Source organism: Panulirus ornatus, chromosome 1, assembly GCF_036320965.1.
Source record: "Panulirus ornatus isolate Po-2019 chromosome 1, ASM3632096v1, whole genome shotgun sequence".
Lineage (NCBI taxonomy): Eukaryota > Metazoa > Arthropoda > Malacostraca > Decapoda > Palinuridae > Panulirus > Panulirus ornatus.
Genome location: NC_092224.1, coordinates 41157463 through 41177202, shown reverse-complemented (window position 1 = coordinate 41177202; position 19740 = coordinate 41157463). Strand labels below are relative to the sequence as shown.

The window sequence follows — 19740 nt, the reverse complement described above, 5'->3', positions numbered from 1 at the left end:
TCAAACCACCTCACACCACACATTGTCCTCAAACATCTCATTTCCAGCACATCCATCCTCCTGCGCACAACTCTATCCATAGCCCACGCCTCGCAACCATACAACATACTTTTAATAGTAATTGGATAAAATGAGAAGATAAGTAATGATATTTCTGCAACTGAAAGCCATGCAAAGAACCAAAACAGAGGAGGAGTGTGAAAGACATAATGTTACTCCAAGATGCAATAGACATATACTGCGAAAAGAAAACAAAAGGTCTGGAATCAATAGAGGAAGATGAGCACTCTACAAGAGGCATAAAAGAATTGCAGATCTTCTAAAAAGTCACAGCTCGCCCAGCAAAAGAAAGAAAACTTATATGAGCTAATGGATGTAGGCCATAAACTCAAAATGTCATATGCGACACATGAAAAAAATAAGAGGAAAGAGCCATTCGTGAAATAAGAAATGCCCAAAATACTTTTACTCATATGCAAAACAAATCAAGGACCACATCCTACATTGGCCATGCCAAGAGTCAAGTGAGATTCTCAAAAATCAATATGAATCAGTATTCAGTCAGCCAAAAACCACCTTAAAGATATTAGCCAGTAGGTTGTTGACAACAGCCACCCAGAAGGAGCGTTAAAGTGGTGCCCAGAACCATCTTACACTCTCCATGTCAGTACTGCTAGTCTTACTTTGTCTCACCAAAATAGGACTACTAGGTTAGTCCTGCCATCTTCTTACAAGCAGCTACTCAAACCATTTTTACTCAAACCTTTTTTATCATTATTACTTTTTCACTTAAGTGCTTTTGTATGTATGTATGACTCATGGTGAGGTGCCTGAGGATTGGCGGAATGCGTGCATAGTGCCATTGTACAAAGGCAAAGGGGATAAGAGTGAGTGCTCAAATTACAGAGGTATAAGTTTGTTGAGTATTCCTGGGAAATTATATGGGAGGGTATTGATTGAGACGGTGAAGGCATGTACAGAGCATCAGATTGGGGAAGAGCAGTGTGGTTTCAGAAGTGGTAGAGGATGTGTGGATCAGGTGTTTGCTTTGAAGAATGTATGTGAGAAATGCTTAGAAAAGCAAATGGATTTGTATGCAGCATTTATGGATCTGGAGAAGGCATATGATAGAGTTGATAGAGATGCTCTGTGGAAGGTATTAAGAATATATGGTGTGGGAGGAAAGTTGTTAGAAGCAGTGAAAAGTTTTTATCGAGGATGTAAGGCATGTGTACGTGTAGGAAGAGAGGAAAGTGATTGGTTCTCAGTGAATGTAGGTTTGCGGCAGGGGTGTGTAATGTCTCCATGGTTGTTTGTTTATGGATGGGGTTGTTAGGGAGGTGAATGCAAGAGTTTTGGAAAGAGGGGCAAGTATGAAGTCTGTTGGGGATGAGAGAGCTTGGGAAGTGAGTCAGTTGTTGTTCGCTGATGATACAGCGCTGGTGGCTGATTCATGTGAGAAACTGCAGAAGCTGGTGACTGAGTTTGGTAAAGTGTGTGAAAGAAGAAAGTTAAGAGTAAATGTGAATAAGAGCAAGGTTATTAGGTACAGTAGGGTTGAGGGTCAAGTCAATTGGGAGGTGAGTTTGAATGGAGAAAAACTGGAGGAAGTGAAGTGTTTTAGATATCTGGGAGTGGATCTGGCAGCGGATGGAACCATGGAAGCGGAAGTGGATCATAGGGTGGGGGAGGGGGCGAAAATTCTGGGAGCCTTGAAGAATGTGTGGAAGTCGAGAACATTATCTCGGAAAGCAAAAATGGGTATGTTTGAAGGAATAGTGGTTCCAACAATGTTGTATGGTTGCGAGGCGTGGGCTGTGGAAAGAGTTGTGCGCAGGAGGATGGATGTGCTGGAAATGAGATGTTTGAGGACAATGTGTGGTGTGAGGTGGTTTGATCAAGTAAGTAACGTAAGGGTAAGAGAGATGTGTGGAAATAAAAAGAGCATGGTTGAGAGAGCAGAAGAGGGTGTTTTGAAATGGTTTGGGCACATGGAGAGAATGAGTGAGGAAAGATTGACCAAGAGGATATATGTGTCGGAGGTGGAGGGAACGAGGAGAAGAGGGAGACCAAATTGGAGGTGGAAAGATGGAGTGAAAAAGATTTTGTGTGATCGGGGCCTGAACATGCAGGAGGGTGAAAGGAGGGCAAGGAATAGAGTGAATTGGATCGATGTGGTATACCGGGGTTGACGTGCTGTCAGTGGATTGAATCAAGGCATGTGAAGCGTCTGGGGTAAACCATGGAAAGCTGTGTAGGTATGTATATTTGCGTGTGTGGACGTATGTATATACATGTGTATGGGGGTGGGTTGGGCCATTTCTTTCGTGTTTCCTTGCGCTACCTCGCAAACGCGGGAGACAGCGACAAAGCAAAAAAAAAAAAAAAAAAAAAAAAACTTTTGTACTCATGGCCCCTAGTTCCTAGCATCAAAGGGTACTAAGAATCTCTGGATTTCTGCCTGACTCTGCTGCCAATGAGAGGGAGGGCTCTGGCAGTAGCAGTACCAACCCCTCCAACGACCTTTCCCTCTCTGTTAAACTTTCCTCTTTTTCAATTCACTACACCAAAATTTGTGGTCTCTCTCATAACCTATCCTCAGTTGAACACCACCTGTGCAGTACCACTCCTAATGTCTTATTTCTGTCTGAGACACAGTTGTCAGATGATGTTCTCACCAGTCCCTTTTTCATATCTAACAATTACCTCCACTCACAATTTCAATTCAAAGGTGGTGTTTGTGCTATTCCAACATCAACACACCTGTTGCACACCATAAGGACCTTGAGTCTCCAAATTCTGATGTTATGTGGCTCAAGGTCTGTCTCCCTACTTTTACACTTTTCCTCTTATTGCCTATTGCTCCCCTAATTCTCCAAATTTTGTATCCTTCTTCGACTATCTAAACTCCTGCCACGAGACTGTGACATCCTCTCACCCATATGCCTAGATTCTCGGCCTTGGGAATTTCAAAGTCCACCATACAGAATGGTTGAATTCCACCCATACAGATGGTAGAGGGATTGAAGCCCTCACATTCTCCATTCTCAATGATTCAGAGCAAATATTCTCCCATCTTACCCATATTCTTGACTGCTGTGACCACTCTCTTAATATTCTGGATTTGTTTTTTACTTCTGGTCCATCCCACTGTAAATACACAATCTCACCCCCAATTGATTCATCTGATTACATTTTCATAAAAGTATTTATTCTACAGCATCTCCCCTCTAGCAGCTCCCTCTAAGTGTAAATGCTGGCACCTGACCAACGCTGACTAGGATAACTTATGTAACTTCTTTTCTGACTTTCCTTGGGTAAATTACTCTCTTCTGAGGTGATGAATCTGTCTTCACCAAATGCATAGCAGAGGTTATTCTTGCAGAAATGGAAACATTTACCCCCTCTTCCTCGAAGATGACCTTCTCGTCTAATCCATGGCTCAACCGTCCATTCAGGCAAGGGATCAGGCTTGGAAAAACTCTCCTTCTTTTGGCTCCCATTTAGCTTTTATCAGTGCCTGCAATTGCTACAAGCATGTTATCTGTGAGGCGAAGTGTTCCTTTATCCAAAGGAAGTGCAATAACTTCTTGTCATCCACAGATAGGTCTTTCTGGTCTTTAGCTAAGGGCATCTCCAACAACTTCTGTCACTCTAACTTTCCATCACTTTTCATTCTGATGGTACTATAGCTGTCTCTCCCTTAGACAAAGCAATTCTCTTTGGTTCCCATTCCTCCTCTAACTCCACTTTGGATGATTCTAAACATTTCTTCACCCACTGATGCTCCTCTAACTAATCCAATGCCTCTTCCTGTAATCTCTTTTTGGACTAAAAATGCTTTCCCTAAGCACAAGCAAGGATTATGGTCCTGACGGCATCTATCCCCCTGCACTGTGCTTGCTCATCTGTTCTGTTTCTGTTTAAAAACCAAAACTTTTCCTTCTCTTTGGAAACATGCATTGATATATCCCATTCCTAAGAAGGGTGACTGTTCTGACCCCTTTAACTACTGTCCTATCGCTTTGATATCTACCATTTCCAAAGTCTTTGAATCCTCCTTAAATCCCATATCCTTAAAAACCTCTAAAATCACAGTCTTCTCTCTGATCACCAGTATGGCTTCCATAAGGCACGATCCACTAGTGATATTCTTTCCTGTCTTATTAATGTCTGGTCATCATCCCTGAAAGACTTTGAAGAGTCATGTGTAGTTGCTCTTGACATATCTAAGGCTTTTGATGGTGTGGTATTGAGGTCTCATCACTAAGCTCCCCTCTTTTTCTTTCCCTCCCTCACCTTTCTCCTTCATATCAGGCTTCCTCTCTGGTTGATCAATCTGTGGCTGATGATGAATCAGCCTCCCCCACTTTTCTCCATAAACAGCAGTGTCTTTCAAAGTTCTGTCCTCTCCCCTACACTTTTTTGTGTTTTTCATCAATTTCCTCTCCTCCACAAATAATCCAGTGCACTCATATGCTAACGACTCAACACTGCATTCATTCACATCCTTCAATCCTGCTCCCTCTTCTCTCACTCGATCTGCATCTTGTCTAGACATAGTTTCCTCAATAAACTCAGACTTGGACAGGATAACTCAGTGGAGTACAAAAAATCTTGTAGTGTTTAATGCCTCCAAGACCCACTTTCTACCCGTTTCTCTATTAAAAACTCCTCACAACTCTTGTCTCTCCTTTGACAGTTCTGTAATAACATGACTCAATGAACATACTTGGTATTACTGTAACATCCACTCTTTCTTGGAAACCCTACATCACAGGAATAACTAAGTCTGACTCTAAGAAACTAGGTATCCTGTTTAGATGTCAAAACTTTTCCTTCTGAACAGTTGCTCTGTTTATACAAGGGACTGATTTGTCCTTGTATGGGGAGCACTACTCTCAAATTTAGGATGGTTCCAGCTCTGCATCCTTACTTGACAGAGTTGAGTCAAAAGTGATTCGTCTTATAAACTGTTCCAGGCTAACCTCCAAACTTGACCACCATGCCTTGCTCCACAGTGTTGGTTCACTTTCCCTCTTCTATAGATATTACTTTGGTTTTTGCTCCCAAGAGCTGGCTGCTTGTGTGCCCACACCACTAGCTAGACCACATAATACTCGGCAAGGTACTGCATCACATGATTATTGTGTGCCCATCAGCAACTTGGGTGGGCCATTTTGATAACTGCTTCTTTCCCTACATGTCTAAGCTTTGGAACTCTCTACATTCTCATGTCTTTCCCAATAACTATGACCTGGTATATTTCAAAAGACAGATTTTTCACTTTCTAAAAAGTTTGTAAATACTTTCCCTTGTCTTTTCTTTTTCCATTTAATGATTCTCCCTATATTTCAATTAAGGCCTGGCCATGATGTGGACTTTTGTCAGTGATTGAAGCATTAAACATAAAAACAAACAAAAAAGACCCAGCAGACTTCTTCCTAAATATTAATCCCTTGTTACATATAGTGGAAATCATCATCTCACCACAGGATTTCAAGAGGGCCACTGAGAGCATACTCCTGCACTCTGTCCCAGGAGACTCATGGAACCCAGTCTTCATTAAGAAATGTAAAACACATCTTGCATACTATGGAGAAAAAACCCAGATTCTGGCATAATTTTCAGGTGTTTGAAGCAGATTCACATCGCCCACTCCACAAACATGGAAGTAAAGCAATCTCAAAACACTATCAACCAACAGCGGTAACATAGCATATTATTAAAATCTTCAAGGAAGGCCAAGGAGGCAAACTGACAATATATTTATGAAACAACAATCTACATAAGCCAGAGCAACATGATTTCAGAGCAGGAAGATCTTGCCTCTCCCAACCTCTTGACCACTATCATATAATTTTTGAGGCTCTGAAAAGCAAACAAATTGATAATGTGCTTTACACAGACTTTGCAAAAATATTTGATAAATCTGACTATGATGTCATAGCATATCTAAAGCTCAGTTCCACAGGTAATCATTCTTGTACCCCTCCTGACATTGACATGAGCATGAGTTAGGTTACAAAGAGAGAAAAATATTGTCTTCTAATGGGCAACTGAGAGCAGCATGGTTTTCAGTGAGGATAAATTTCAACTCCTCGTATACATGGAAAAGGAAAAGAATTAAAAACAATAAAGAATGCTGTACAGACACAGACAGTGTCATAAACCAATAGATAATATGAAAGACCACTCTGAAATAATGTCTAGCAGTCTAACCTTCAGTGAACACAATAAAACAAAAGTTGCCTCCTCCAGAAGGATGGTGAGATGGATCCTTGTGGACTTTTAAGACATGGGGAAAAAAACATTGATGCTACACTTCAAGATGCTAATTTTTTCATGAAAAGAATATTGCTGTGTTCAAGGCATGTAAAACTGCCGAATAAGAAAGCATTTAGAAACCTTTCACAGTTCATATTACCTTGGTAAAAGATTACAGGGAATGGCTGAAATCACTGAGGCTGTACTCCCAGGAGTGCAGACAGAAGTATATCATCATCTCCAACTGAAAAAATCCTAGAAGGCATGGTCCCCAACCTACACTCAGAAATAACCTCCTACTAGCATGACAAGCATGGAAAACTCTGTAAAATACTATGTCTGAAATCCGATGGTCCAGCATGCACAAAGAGAGGGAACACCTCAAACATCCTGGGCCCATGACTCTTCAACACCTCACCTGCAGTCATCAGAAACACCATGGGATGCATAGCGTAGAGCGTGAAGAGTGCACCAGACATGTATTTTACAAAGTGTACCAGACCAGCCTGGCTGTCGAGGCACTATGCCTGCAGCCCATGGCTTCCAACACCTTGGTCAGTCAACAACCCAACCCAGTATACTGGGCTCAGCCTAGGCTGTAGGGGAGAAGACACTCAAAAGTTTTAACTTGTCAAATGATGTGGGCTACCATTTAGGGGTAAAAAAAAACATGATTTAATGAAGATGGCAGATCTGTCATTTAACTCAACAAACTTTTGCATGAATAAATACCATGGTATTATGTCAGAAATACATCTTAACTGTGAATGCTATTTTACAAAATGATCCAATACATGTCTAATGGAGAACTGGGGAAAGCTGAGGCTTTACAATACCTTACCAGCACACTTAAAATTGTTCCACAATCCCCCAGTACCTTTCAGTAAAGTAAACAGTTTACAGGTTTGTGAGGGAGGCATGTAAGGACATGGATAAGTTTATGGGAGTTCTGGGAAGGAATAGGCATCAGATACATAGATGTAAAGAAAGAGTTTACTGAATATCAGAAAAACATATCAGTTCTGTAAACCTTTTTTAAATTAATGAGTATGGTACACTATGTCCACAGAAGGGTCTGGAAAAATGCACTATGATCTGTTGTTTATCAGACATTGAGGACTTGAGGCAGTACTTTGTGTGTGTCAGTACTGGGTTGTCAGTACAGGTTGTACTTCTTTAAACCAGCAACATTGAGACCTGGCTACCAGACCACATAAAATGCTGGAAAACAGAAATTGACCCCTAAGTCATACAAAGTTGATGATCCAATCTCATAGTACTCACATAAAGTCTACAGAAGTTACTTCATCTAATTTTTTCAGTAATCACCTTTTTATGTTTAAGACAAAGTTTTCTACTTATGCGTATTAGCACTAGCACCATCTTCTGCACCTCTTGGTCTATTGGATGACATCCTGAAGGACTGAAGTACATCTGAATATAAGAAATTAACAGGACTTTTAATTAGCTCGGCTGTAGTGTAAACAGATTTTGGCACTTTAGAAAAGCAAATGGATTTGTATGTAGCATTTATGGATCTAGAGAAGGCATATGATAGAGTTGATAGAGATGCTCTGTGGAAGGTATTGAGAATATATGGTGTGGGAGGCAAGTTGTTAGAAGCAGTGGAAAGTTTTTATCGAGGATGTAAGGCATGTGTACGTGTAGGAAGAGAGGAAAGTGATTGGTTCTCAGGAAATGTAGGTTTGCGGCAGGGGTGTGTGATGTCTCCATGGTTGTTTAATTTGTTTATGGATGGGGTTGTTAGGGAGGTGAATGCATGAGTTTTGGAGAGAGGGGCAAGTATGCAGTCTGTTGTGGATGAGAGAGCTTGGGAAGTGAGTCAGTTGTTGTTCACTGATGATACAGCCCTGGTGGCTGATTCATGTGAGAAACTGCAGAAGCTGGTGACTGAGTTTGGTAAAGTGTGTGAAAGAAGAAAGTTGAGAGTAAATGTGAATAACAGCAAGGTTATTAAGTACAGTAGGGTTGAGGGTCAAGTCAATTGGGAGGTAAGTTTGAATGGAGAAAAACTGGAGGAAGTGAAGTGTTTTAGATATCTGGGAGTGGATTTGGCAGCGGATGGAACCATGGAAGCGGAAGTGAATCATAGGGTGGGGGAGGAGGCGAAAATTCAGGGAGCCTTGAAGAATGTGTGGAAGTCGAGAACATTATCTCGGAAAGCAAAAATGGCTATCTTTGAAGGAATAGTGGTTCCAACAATGTTGTATGGTTGCGAGGCGTGGGCTATGGATAGAGTTGTGCGCAGGAGGGTGGATGTGCTGGAAATGAGATGTTTTAGGACAATATGTGGTGTGAGGTGGTTTGATCGAGTAAGTAATAATAGGGTAAGAGAGATGTGTGGTAATAAAAAGAGTGTGGTTGAGAGAGCAGAAGAGGGTGTTTTGAAATGGTTTGGTCACATGGAGAGAATGAGTGAGGAAAGATTGACAAAGAAGATACATGTGTCAGAGGTGGAGGGAACGAGGAGAAGTGGAAGACCAAATTGGAGGTGGAAAGATGAAGTGAAAAAGATTTTGAGTGATCAGGGCCTGAACATGCTGGAGGGTGAAAGGCATGCAAGGAATAGAGTGAATTGGAACGATGTGGTATACCGGGGCCAACGTGCTGTCAATGGATTGAACCAGGGCATGTGAAGCGTCTGGAGTAAACCATGGAAAGTTCTGTGGGCCCTGGATGTGGAAAGGGAGCTGTGGTTTCGGTGCATTATTACATGACAGCTAGAGAATGAGTGTGGATGAATGGGGCCTTTGTTGTCTTTTCTTAGCGCTACCTCGCACACATGAGGGGGGAGGAGTTTGTTATTACATGTGTGGCGAGGTGGCAATGGGAATGAATAAAGGCAGACAGCATGAATTATGTAAATGTGTATATATGTATATGTCTGTGTGTGTATATATATATGTATACGTTGAGATGTATAGGTATGTATATTTGCGTGTGTGGACGTGTATGTATATACATGTGTATGTGGGTGAGTTGGGCCATTCTTTCGTCTGTTTCCTTGTGCTATCTCACTAACATGGGAGACAGCGACAAAGCAAAATAAAAAAAAAATAGCACGGCTAACAGTGCTGCCCTGGTGGCAGATCCACAAACTAACAACTAATGGTGGCAGAATCAAAATGTACATGACCATGGGAGTTGCCAGACCACAGAGTGCCGGATTAGAGGGGTACAACCTGTATTCAAACTAACTGCACAGTTGAAATTTCAAGCTTTACAATGACAGTCCACATGAAATGATACATACTGTTTTTTCCAAATACTTGCTGAATTCAATATCATATCCATTGTTTGTGGAGGAGATGTGAGATCCTTCTTTTTTTAAAAACTAACCTGTGAGATTTCTACAAAATGCTGAGAGAATTGGCTGTTCTACAGGCATCACATATTGATGGAACTCAGAAACAATTTTTCCAGATGAGAGGTCAAGAAGCACAGCTGGAAATTCTATTATCTCTTGTTGACCTACACGAGGTCCCATTTCCCAGCATGTTGATTCAAAGTCCAAGACAACCAGATATTCAAACTCTTGCTCTGAAATAATATATGAACAAAATTACTGATATTCACCTCAGAATTCCATGATTGCACAAATTTGTGTTGGCACTATATCTAATCATACAAAAAAGATGGTTTGAAAAATTAAACATAAAAATTCACAATTATCCCACCTGTAACTTGCTCATTCTTTTGCAAAGTAATTCAAGCAAAATTATTAGACATTACGAACATCTCATATATTTGAAAAACATTTACACACTACCCTCACTGCATATGGTTTCCAAAAGAAAGTTTTACATGGAGGGACTTTGTTGCCCTCTGAAGGGAATAGATATGGAATGCTTCAGAACAAGTGATAATAATTCTTAACTGTGTAATCTAAAGAAATAAATAATGTAGGATGTTCCTATAACCAAAGAAATGTTATGCTCATCTTCCTTCGAACAGCTCAGAACACATTAGTGTTCCTCATATATATTTACATTCACACTGTAATGCTTCTGTACTGTATACAGGTACTTAACCATTTTGCTGCATAAATAGATTTCAGAGTATGCCTTCAAACAATCAGTTATCTGCTGAAAAAAGTCCTGATTTGGTATCATTTCTTACTTAATTGTATCTTCTTTACAAACTTGACATTAAAACAACTTGTAATCTCATAAAATTTTGAAAACTATGGTTTTTGAAAAAAAGGTCATTTCAGATTTTACAAAAATTCTATTTCCATTACACTTAACACAGTGATAATAATGATATCAAGCCTGAAGTATTCTGCAAACATATACGGTACAGTATCTTCCATCAGCCTTAATTCTTTTAGGGTGATAAACAATGCTTATAATTATGATGCTACAGAACGAGCTTAAATGATGGAACCTTACCTTTGCACTTAAAACCCCTAAATTGCAACAAAATTCCATCCATCCAAACAGTCTTCTAAGTAAATCTTAAGACATGCTGGAGGTGCTCCAGTTATTTTCTGGTTCAACAGCCCTTTCCCCACCCTGTTATTTTCATCTTTTTTATTCTTGTTCCACAGCTTTGGGCGAAGGAAGTACCTCAACTCACTTTCTGGTTAATACAAGACCTTTACTGCATGCTTACTTATTTCAGTCACACTTTGGTTACTGAGTATGTAAATACTGCAAAGATGTACAGTCCTTTTATTCACCTCACATTTCTGCCTCTGAATTACTGCACTATCTTCTACATTTCCATTATGTTTTTCGGAGTGCTGACTTGAAAATCTCAAGAAATATATAATAACTGATGTTTTGTATCACAAACCAAACTCAACCATTTCATTTCATGGATGATTAAGAACCCAACGTAGAGCTTCAGTTGGTTTAATACAAAGTTGAACTTGTTTATCACCTGCTGGACTAGCCTCAGAACCCCCTGACATCCCCAAGGAAAATATGCCTAAACAGGCCAAGTATCAAAAGACCTTAAACCTGCTTACCCTTGTCTTATCATCACAGCCCCTATATTTTTGAACTTCTGCAAATGTTTACCTCATCAGGAAATTTACAGTCTGAATTTTTGAATAAATGTAAAGCCGAATGAGGTAGGAGGTGCTGCTACTATGAAAAGTAAAAAAAAGCTGAAAATTGGGAAAAGTTAAGTTTACCTCGAGGGGATACTATAGTTTTACTAGAGTATCCAAGTCTCACCCTGCCTTCTTGCAGTGACCTTATTAGTACACCCTCTATGGGTGGAACTAAAGAGGAAGGCATTGCCCAACTCCACCAGAGCAACCTTTTAAATTCAAACACCTGAGGTGTGCTGTCACTTCTTAGTTGTTTGACAATTTTGGAGCCTCGCTGCCTCTGGAAACACTCTGCTAGAGTTGCCCTCTGTCAGTGACCTGTCAACGGTGAGGCACAAAAGGCTAGGAAGCGGCACTGGAGTCTACTAGTTATGCTGAGGATTTAAAGAAACGAGCGATTGAGGGTGATGGTGCTAACACATTTAAAAGTGTTAGCTTGGATGTGCTAAGGATTGGGGAAACCCACATCCTTGGGTAGGGTGTGTGGAGGGAATTTGGAAATGATGAATGCAAGTTAAAAGAGGGCATGGAAGGAGGTGTGGTATGGATGGGAATGAGTGAAAATTATCAGGGAAGAGGGAAAGAAGGATGTGCAATTCTGTTATCACCAAGAGTGTGGAAGGGTATTACAGAGCATGGATGGAATGGATCAAGAATAGTGTGGGTGAAAGGAAAGACTGGGACTGTGAAGTATGCATGGGTATGTGTATATGTGCCTGTGAATAAGAAGACTGTACGAGGTAAGAATGAAATGAAGCTTTTCTGGAGAAATTTGAATGATTGTACAAACAGTTTTGAGAGTGAGAGGAACGTGGTCATATTGGGTGATATGAATGCGAAAGTGGGATGTGATGAAATTGGTGAGATAGTTGGTAAATGGGGGTAAATGAATGAATGAGAATGGAATTTATCTTGTGGATATTTGTGCTGAGAGGGGCTTATTCCTTGCAGACACCTTTTTTCAGAACAAGATGATCCACAGATATTCATGGACGAGGGATAATGGTAGAGAAAAGCAAAAGGCTTTGACTATGTAGCACTGGATGAAAGACTGAGAAAGGCCTTGCTAGTTGCTAAAGTTGTGAGAGGATTCTTTGGAGACTGACCATTTCACAGTTCTTATGGGGATGAGGATCAGGGAGAAGTAAAGGTATGGTGTAAGGAAGAATGAAGAGGTAAAAGTTTTGACGAGCAAGAAGAAGAGTAAGAAAAAATGCAGGGAGGACTATGAAAGAAAAGTAACTGAAAGCTTAGATGGAAGTGCAGTGAATGTAGGGGACGCAGTCATGTGTGAATGAGTTTAAAATGTTTAAAGAAATACTATTTAAGGTAGTTGAATTAGTGGTTGTATACAAGGTCATGAGATATTCTTTCCACCTCCAATTTGGTCTCCCTCTTCTCCTCGTTCCCTCCACCTCCGACACATATATCCTCTTGGTCAATCTTTCCTCACTCATTCTCTCCATGTGCCCAAACCACTTCAAAACACCCTCTTCTGCTCTCTCAACCACGCTCTTTTTATTTCCACACATCTCTCTTACCCTTACGTTACTCACTCGATCAAACCACCTCACACCACACATTGTCCTCAAACATCTCATTTCCAGCACATCCATCCTCCTGCGCACAACTCTATCCATAGCCCACGTCTCGCAACCATACAACATTGTTGGAACCACTATTCCTTCAAACATACCCATTTTTGCTTTCCGAGATAATGTTCTCGACTTCCACACATTCTTCAAGGCCCCCAGAAATTTCGCCCCCTCCCCCACCCTATGATCCATTTCCGCTTCCATGGTTCCATCCGCTGCCAGATCCACTCCCAGATATCTAAAACACTTCACTTCCTCCAGTTTTTCTCCATTCAAACTCACCTTCCAATTGACTTGACCCTCAACCCTACTGTACCTAATAACCTTGCTCTTATTCACATTTACTCTTAACTTTCTTCTTCCACACACTTTACCAAACTCAGTCGCCAGCTTCTGCAGTTTCTCATATGAATCAGCCACCAGCGCTGTATCATCAGCGAACAACAACTGACTCACTTCCCAAGCTCTCTCATCCCCAACAGACTTCATACTTGCCCCTCTTCCAAAACTCTTGCATTTACCTCCCTAACAACCCCATGCAAGTTAAAAAGCATGAAAGAGGTGGTAGGATGGAATGGGCAAAATTATCAGGAAGAGAAAAAGATTCTTCTTTATCACAGATGAAGATTACAATGCATGGATGAAAATGTATCAAAACTTTCGTCAAAGAAAGTCTTAGAACTTCAAGAGCATGCTATGTCTATATTGCCTGTCAATCATAAATGTACAGTAAAATGAACATGAGCTTTTCTGAAGTAATTTGAATGATTGTAACAAACACTTGATGAACGAACTGGTCTACATTGGGTGAAACACATGCTCCAATCTGGATGTGATAACATTGTGAGATATCTATAATATGGTAAATAATGAAGAAATGGAATTTATCTTGTGAATTTGGCTAAGGCTCATTCCCTTATCACCTTTTTAGTAACAATGACTATCACAGCATTCATCTCAGGCATAATGAGTAGAAAAACAAAAGGCTTACTATACCACTGTCAAAACAGTCAGCCCTTGCTATTTAAATTCTGAACAGCCATCTTGAGACTGCCTTTCCGGTTTCATCTTCGGCATAGCGTTCAGGGAAGTAGTTATGGTGTTTAAAAGAATGAAGAGTTAAACTTTTGCACAAGAGACAAAAAAATATGCAGGCAGGACTATGAAAAAAAGTAACGAAACTTCAATGAAGTCATGAATTGGACGCATCACATTGAATAGTTTAACTATTTGTTAAGAAATACCCATTTACGTCAGTTAGCATTATTTATTACCAGGTCATGAGATATAGGAATAAAAAAGGCAAAGCATGGTGGGCAGAAGAGATTAGAAATGATGTGGAAGAGAAGAAAAAAGCATGTGGTAGATTGTTCGATAGGAATGTATCTGTGGAAGTTCAGCAAAGGAGGCAGGAATAATATAAAATATGTAAGAAGAATGTTAAAAAGGTGATAAAGGAAAGCAAAGAAAGAGTAGATGAAGATTTTAGAAGGAAGTGAAGTGAAAAGTTTCAGGATAATAAAAAACTATACTGTAAGGAGGTGAAATAGGAAAGAGGTGGATGTAAGAATGGAAATGTTAACATGAGAAGTAAGGAAAGGGAGTTGCTGAATCAAAAGGAAGAAGTGAAAAGAAGATGGAAAGATTATTTTGAAGAACTGATGAATGTGGGAAAAGGTGGGACAGCAGTTGTCACATGGATGGATATGAAGACTAAAAGGAAGAGGATACAAGTGCAAGGGTCTATAGCACAGAGAGACATGAGAAGGGTAATGATGAGGCTGAAGGTAGGAAAGGACCCTGAAGTGAATGGGATTATGGCTGAAATGCTAAAGTATGGAGGAGAAAGTGCGATAGAGTGGATGCATCTGATATGTAATCTATCATGGAAACAGAAGGTTGTGCCTGAGGATTGAGTGAAAGCTATTACTATTCTTTTATTCAAAGGAAAAAGTGGTAGGGATGTGTATAGCAATTATAGGGGAATTAGTCAGTTAAGTATACCAGGAAAAGTGTATGTAAGAATGTTAAATGATAGAGTGATGGAAGTAACTGAATGCAGAATAAGTGAAGAGCAAGGGGGTTTTAGTTAAGGTAGGGGATGTTTGCATAAGATCTTTATAGTAAAGATGACCATGGAAAACTATTCAGCAAGAGGTAAGAAGTTGTTGTATGCAGCTTTTGTGGATTTGGAGAAAGTCTATAACTGAGTCAAGTGGAATGCTTTATGGGATGTGTTAAGGATATATGATGCAGGGTGACAACTGTGGATGGTGTGAAAGCCTTCTATAGAGGAGCTAATGCATGTGTAAGAGTGTATGGAGAGTTGGGCAAAAGTTTTGGGATACAAGTAGGTGAGAGGCAGAGCTGTGTGATGTCATGGTTGTTTATATTTAGGGAAGCAGTGATGGCTTGCGCAAAAGAGGCTTGTTGCATGAGAAGCATTGGAGGTGGGCAGATTACAAAGGGTAGTGAGTGGTGGGATGAAGAACTAAGATTATTAGTGAAAGAGAAGAGAGAGGCATTTGGACGATTTCTGCAAGGAAATAATGCAAATGACTGGGAGATGTATAAATGAAAGAGGTAGGAGGTCAAGAGAAAGGTGTGAGAGGTAAAAAAGAGGGCCAATGAGAGTTGAGGTGAGAGAGTATCAATCATTAAAATTTAGGGAGAATAAAAAGATGTTTTGGAAGGAGGTAAATAAAGTGCATAAGACAAGGGAACAAATGGGGACATCAGTGAAGGGGGCTAATAAGGAGGTGATAACAATTAGTGGTGAGTTGAGAAGGAGATGGAAAGAGTATTTTGATGGTTTGTTGAATGTGTTTGACGATAGAGTGGCAGATATAGGGTGTTTTGGTCGAGGTGGTGTGCAAGGTGAGAGGGTTAGGGAGAATGATTTAATAAACAGAGAAGAGGTAGAAAAAGCTTTGCGGAAGATGAAAGCTGGCAAGGCAGCAGGTATGGATGGTCTTGCAGTGGAACTTATTAAAAAAGGGGGTGACTATTGTTCACTGGTTGGTAAGGTTATCTAATGTATGTATGACTCATGGTAAGGTGCCTGAGGATTAGCGGAATGCTTGCATAGTGCCATTGTAAAAAGGCAAAGGGGATAAAGGTGAGTGCTCAAATTACAGAGGTATATGTTTGTTGAATATTCCTGGGAAATTATATGGGAGGGTATTGATTGAGAGGGTGAAGGCATGTACAGAGCATCAGATTGGGGAAGAGCAGTGTGGCTTCAGAAGTGGTAGAGGATGTGTGGATAAGGTGTTTGCATTGAAGAATGTATGTGAGAAATACTTAGAAAAGCAAGTGGATTTGTCTGTAGCATTTATGGATTTGGGGAAGGCATATGATAGAGTTGATAGAGATACTCTGTGGAAGGTATTAAGAATATATGGTGTGGGAGGGAAGTTGTTAGAAGCAGTGAAAAGTTTTTATCGAGGATGTAAGGCATGTGTACGTGTAGGAAGAGAGGAAAGTGATTGGTTCTCAGTGAATGTTGGTTTGCGGCACGGGTGTGTGGTGTCTCCATGGTTGTTTAATTTGTTTATGAATGGGGTTGTTAGGGAGGTAAATGCAAGAGTTTCGGAGAGAGGGGCAAGTATGAAGTCTGTTGGGGATGAGAGAGCTTGGGAAGTGAGTCAGTTGTTGTTCGCTGATGATACAGCGCTGGTGGCTGATTCATGTGAGAAACTGCAGAAGCTGGTGACTGAGTTTGGTAAAGTGTGTGGAAGAAGAAAGTTAAGAGTAAATGTGAATAAGAGCAAGGTTATTAGGTACAGTAGGGTTGAGGGTCAAGTCAATTGGGAGGTGAGTTTGAATGGAGAAAAACTGGAGGAAGTGAAGTGTTTTAGATATCTGGGAGTGGATCTGGCAGCGGATGGAACCATGGAAGCGGAAGTGGATCATAGGGTGGGGGAGGGGGCGAAAATTCTGGGAGCCTTGAAGAATGTGTGGAAGTCGAGAACATTATCTCGGAAAGCAAAAATGGGTATGTTTGAAGGAATAGTGGTTCCACAATGTTGTATGGTTGCGAGGCGTGGGCTATGGATAGAGTTGTGCGCAGGAGGATGGATGTGCTGGAAATGAGATGTTTGAGGACAATGTGTGGTGTGAGGTGGTTTGATCGAGTAAGTAACGTAAGGGTAAGAGAGATGTGTGGAAATAAAAAGAGCGTGGTTGAGAGAGCAGAAGAGGGTGTTTTGAAGTGGTTTGGGCACATGGAGAGAATGAGTGAGGAAAGATTGACCAAGAGGATATATGTGTCGGAGGTGGAGGGAACGAGGAGAAGAGGGAGACCAAATTGGAGGTGGAAAGATGGAGTGAAAAAGATTTTGTGTGATCGGGGCCTGAACATGCAGGAGGGTGAAAGGAGGGCAAGGAATAGAGTGAATTGGAGCGATGTGGTATACCGGGGTTGACGTGCTGTCAGTGGATTGAATCAGGGGCATGTGAAGCGTCTGGGGTAAACCATGGAAAGCTGTGTAGGTATGTATATTTTGCGTGTGTGGACGTATGTATATACATGTGTATGGGGGTGGGTTGGGCCATTTCTTTCGTCTGTTTCCTTGCGCTACCTCGCAAACGCGGGAGACAGCGACAAAGCAAAAAAAAAAAAATATATATATATATATATATATATATATATATATATATATATATATATATATATATATATATATATATATATATATATATATATATATATATATATATATATATATATATATATATATTTTTTTTTGCTTTGTCGCTGTCTCCCGCATTTGCAAGGTAGCGCAAGGAAACAGACGAAAGAAATGGCCCAACCCACCCCCATACACATGTATATACATACGCCCACACACGCAAATATACATACCTACACAGCTTTCCATATTTTACCCCAGACGCTTCACATGCCCTGATTCAATCCACTGACAGCACGTCAACCCCGGTATACCACAACGATCCAATTCACTCTATTCCTTGCCCTCCTTTCACCCTCCTCCATGTTCAGGCCCCGATTACTGAAAATCTTTTTCACTCCATCTTTCCACCTCCAATTTGGTCTCCCACTTCTCGTTCCCTCCACCTCCGACACATATATCCTCTTGGTCAATCTTTCCTCACTCATTCTCTCCATGTGCCCAAACCATTTCAAAACACCCTCTTCTGCTCTCTCAACCACACTCTTTTTATTTACACACATCTCTCTTACCTTTACATTACTTACTCGATCAAACCACCTCACACCACTTATTGTCCTCAAACATCTCATTTCCAGCACATGCACTCCTCCTGTGCACAACTCTATCCATAGCCCACACCTCACAATCATACAACATTGTTGGAACCACTATTCCTTCAAACATACCCATTTTTGCTTTCCGAGATAATGTTCTCGACTTCCACACATTCTTCAAGGCTCCCAGGATTTTCGCCCCCTCCCCCACCCTATGATTTACTTCTGCTTCCATGGTTCCATCAACTGCCAGATCCACTCCCAGATATCTAAAATACTTTACTTCCGCCAGTTTTTCTCCATTCAAACTTACCTCCCAAGTGACTTGACCCTCAACCCTACTGTACCTAATAACCTTGCTCTTATTCACATTTACTCATAACTTTCTTCTCTCACACACTTTACCAAACTCAGTCACCAGCTTCTGCAGTTTCTCACATCAATCAGCCACCAGCGCTGTATCATCAGGTAACAACAACTGACTCACTTCCCAAGCTCTCTCATCCACAACAGACTGCATACTTGCCCCTCTTTCCAAAACTCTTACATTCACCTCCCTAACAACCCCATCCATAAACAAATTAAACAACCATGGAGACATCACACACCCCTGCCACAAACCTACATTCACTGAGAACCAATCACTTTCCTCTCTTCCTACACATACACAAGCCTTATATCCTCGATAAAAACTTTTCACTGCTTCTAACAACTTGCCTCCCACACCATATATTCTTAATACCTTCCATAGAGGAACTCTATCATATGCCTTCTCCAGATCCATAAATGCAACATACAAATCCATTTGCTTTTCTAAGTATTTCTCACATACATTCTTCAAAGCAAACACCTGATCCACACATCCTCTACCACTTCTGAAACCACACTGCTCTTCCCCAATCTGATGATCTGTACATGCCTTCACCCTCTCAATCAATACCCTCCCATATAATTTACCAGGAATACTCAACAAACTTATACCTCTGTAATTTGAGCACTCACTCTTATCCCCTTTGCCTTTGTACAATGGCACTATGCAAGCATTCCTCTAATCCTCAGGCACCTCACCATGAGTCATACATACATTATATAACCTTACCAACCAGTCAATAATACAGTCACCCCCTTTTTTAATATATTCCACTGCAATACCATCCAAACCTGCTGCCTTGCCAGCTTTCATCTTCCGCAAAGCTTTTACTACCTCTTCTCTGTTTACCAAATCATTTTCCCTTACCCTCTCACTTTGCACACCACCTCGACCAAAACACCCCATATCTGCCACTCTATCATCAAATACATTCAACAAACCTTCAAAATACTCACTCCATCTCCTTCTCACATCACCACTACTTATTATCACCTACGCATTAGCCCCCTTCACTGAAGTTCCCATTTGCTCCCTTGTCTTACGCACTTTATTTACCTCCTTCCAGAACATCTTTTTATTCTCCCTAAAATTTAATGATACTCTCTCACCCCAACTCTCATTTGCCCTCTTTTTCACCTCTTGCACCTTTCTCTTGACCTCTTGTCTCTTTCTTTTATACATCTCCCACTCATTTGCA

General features: G+C 40.7%; 1 protein-coding gene across 8 annotated transcripts in view; it reads right to left on the bottom strand.

Moving 5' to 3' along the window:
• The window catches only part of LOC139748739 (ERI1 exoribonuclease 2-like), a 362528-nt gene that overhangs the window by 323337 nt on the left and 19451 nt on the right, over positions 1-19740 (bottom strand). For all 8 annotated transcript variants that reach the window (XR_011712822.1, XM_071662154.1, XM_071662172.1 and 5 more), the window contains exon 3: positions 9628-9828. Coding sequence is in view for 7 of the 8 variants with exons in the window: in XM_071662154.1 (XP_071518255.1) it covers positions 9628-9828 (201 nt within the window). In the remaining variant the exon portion in view is untranslated. The remainder of the gene's footprint in view (positions 1-9627; positions 9829-19740) is intronic.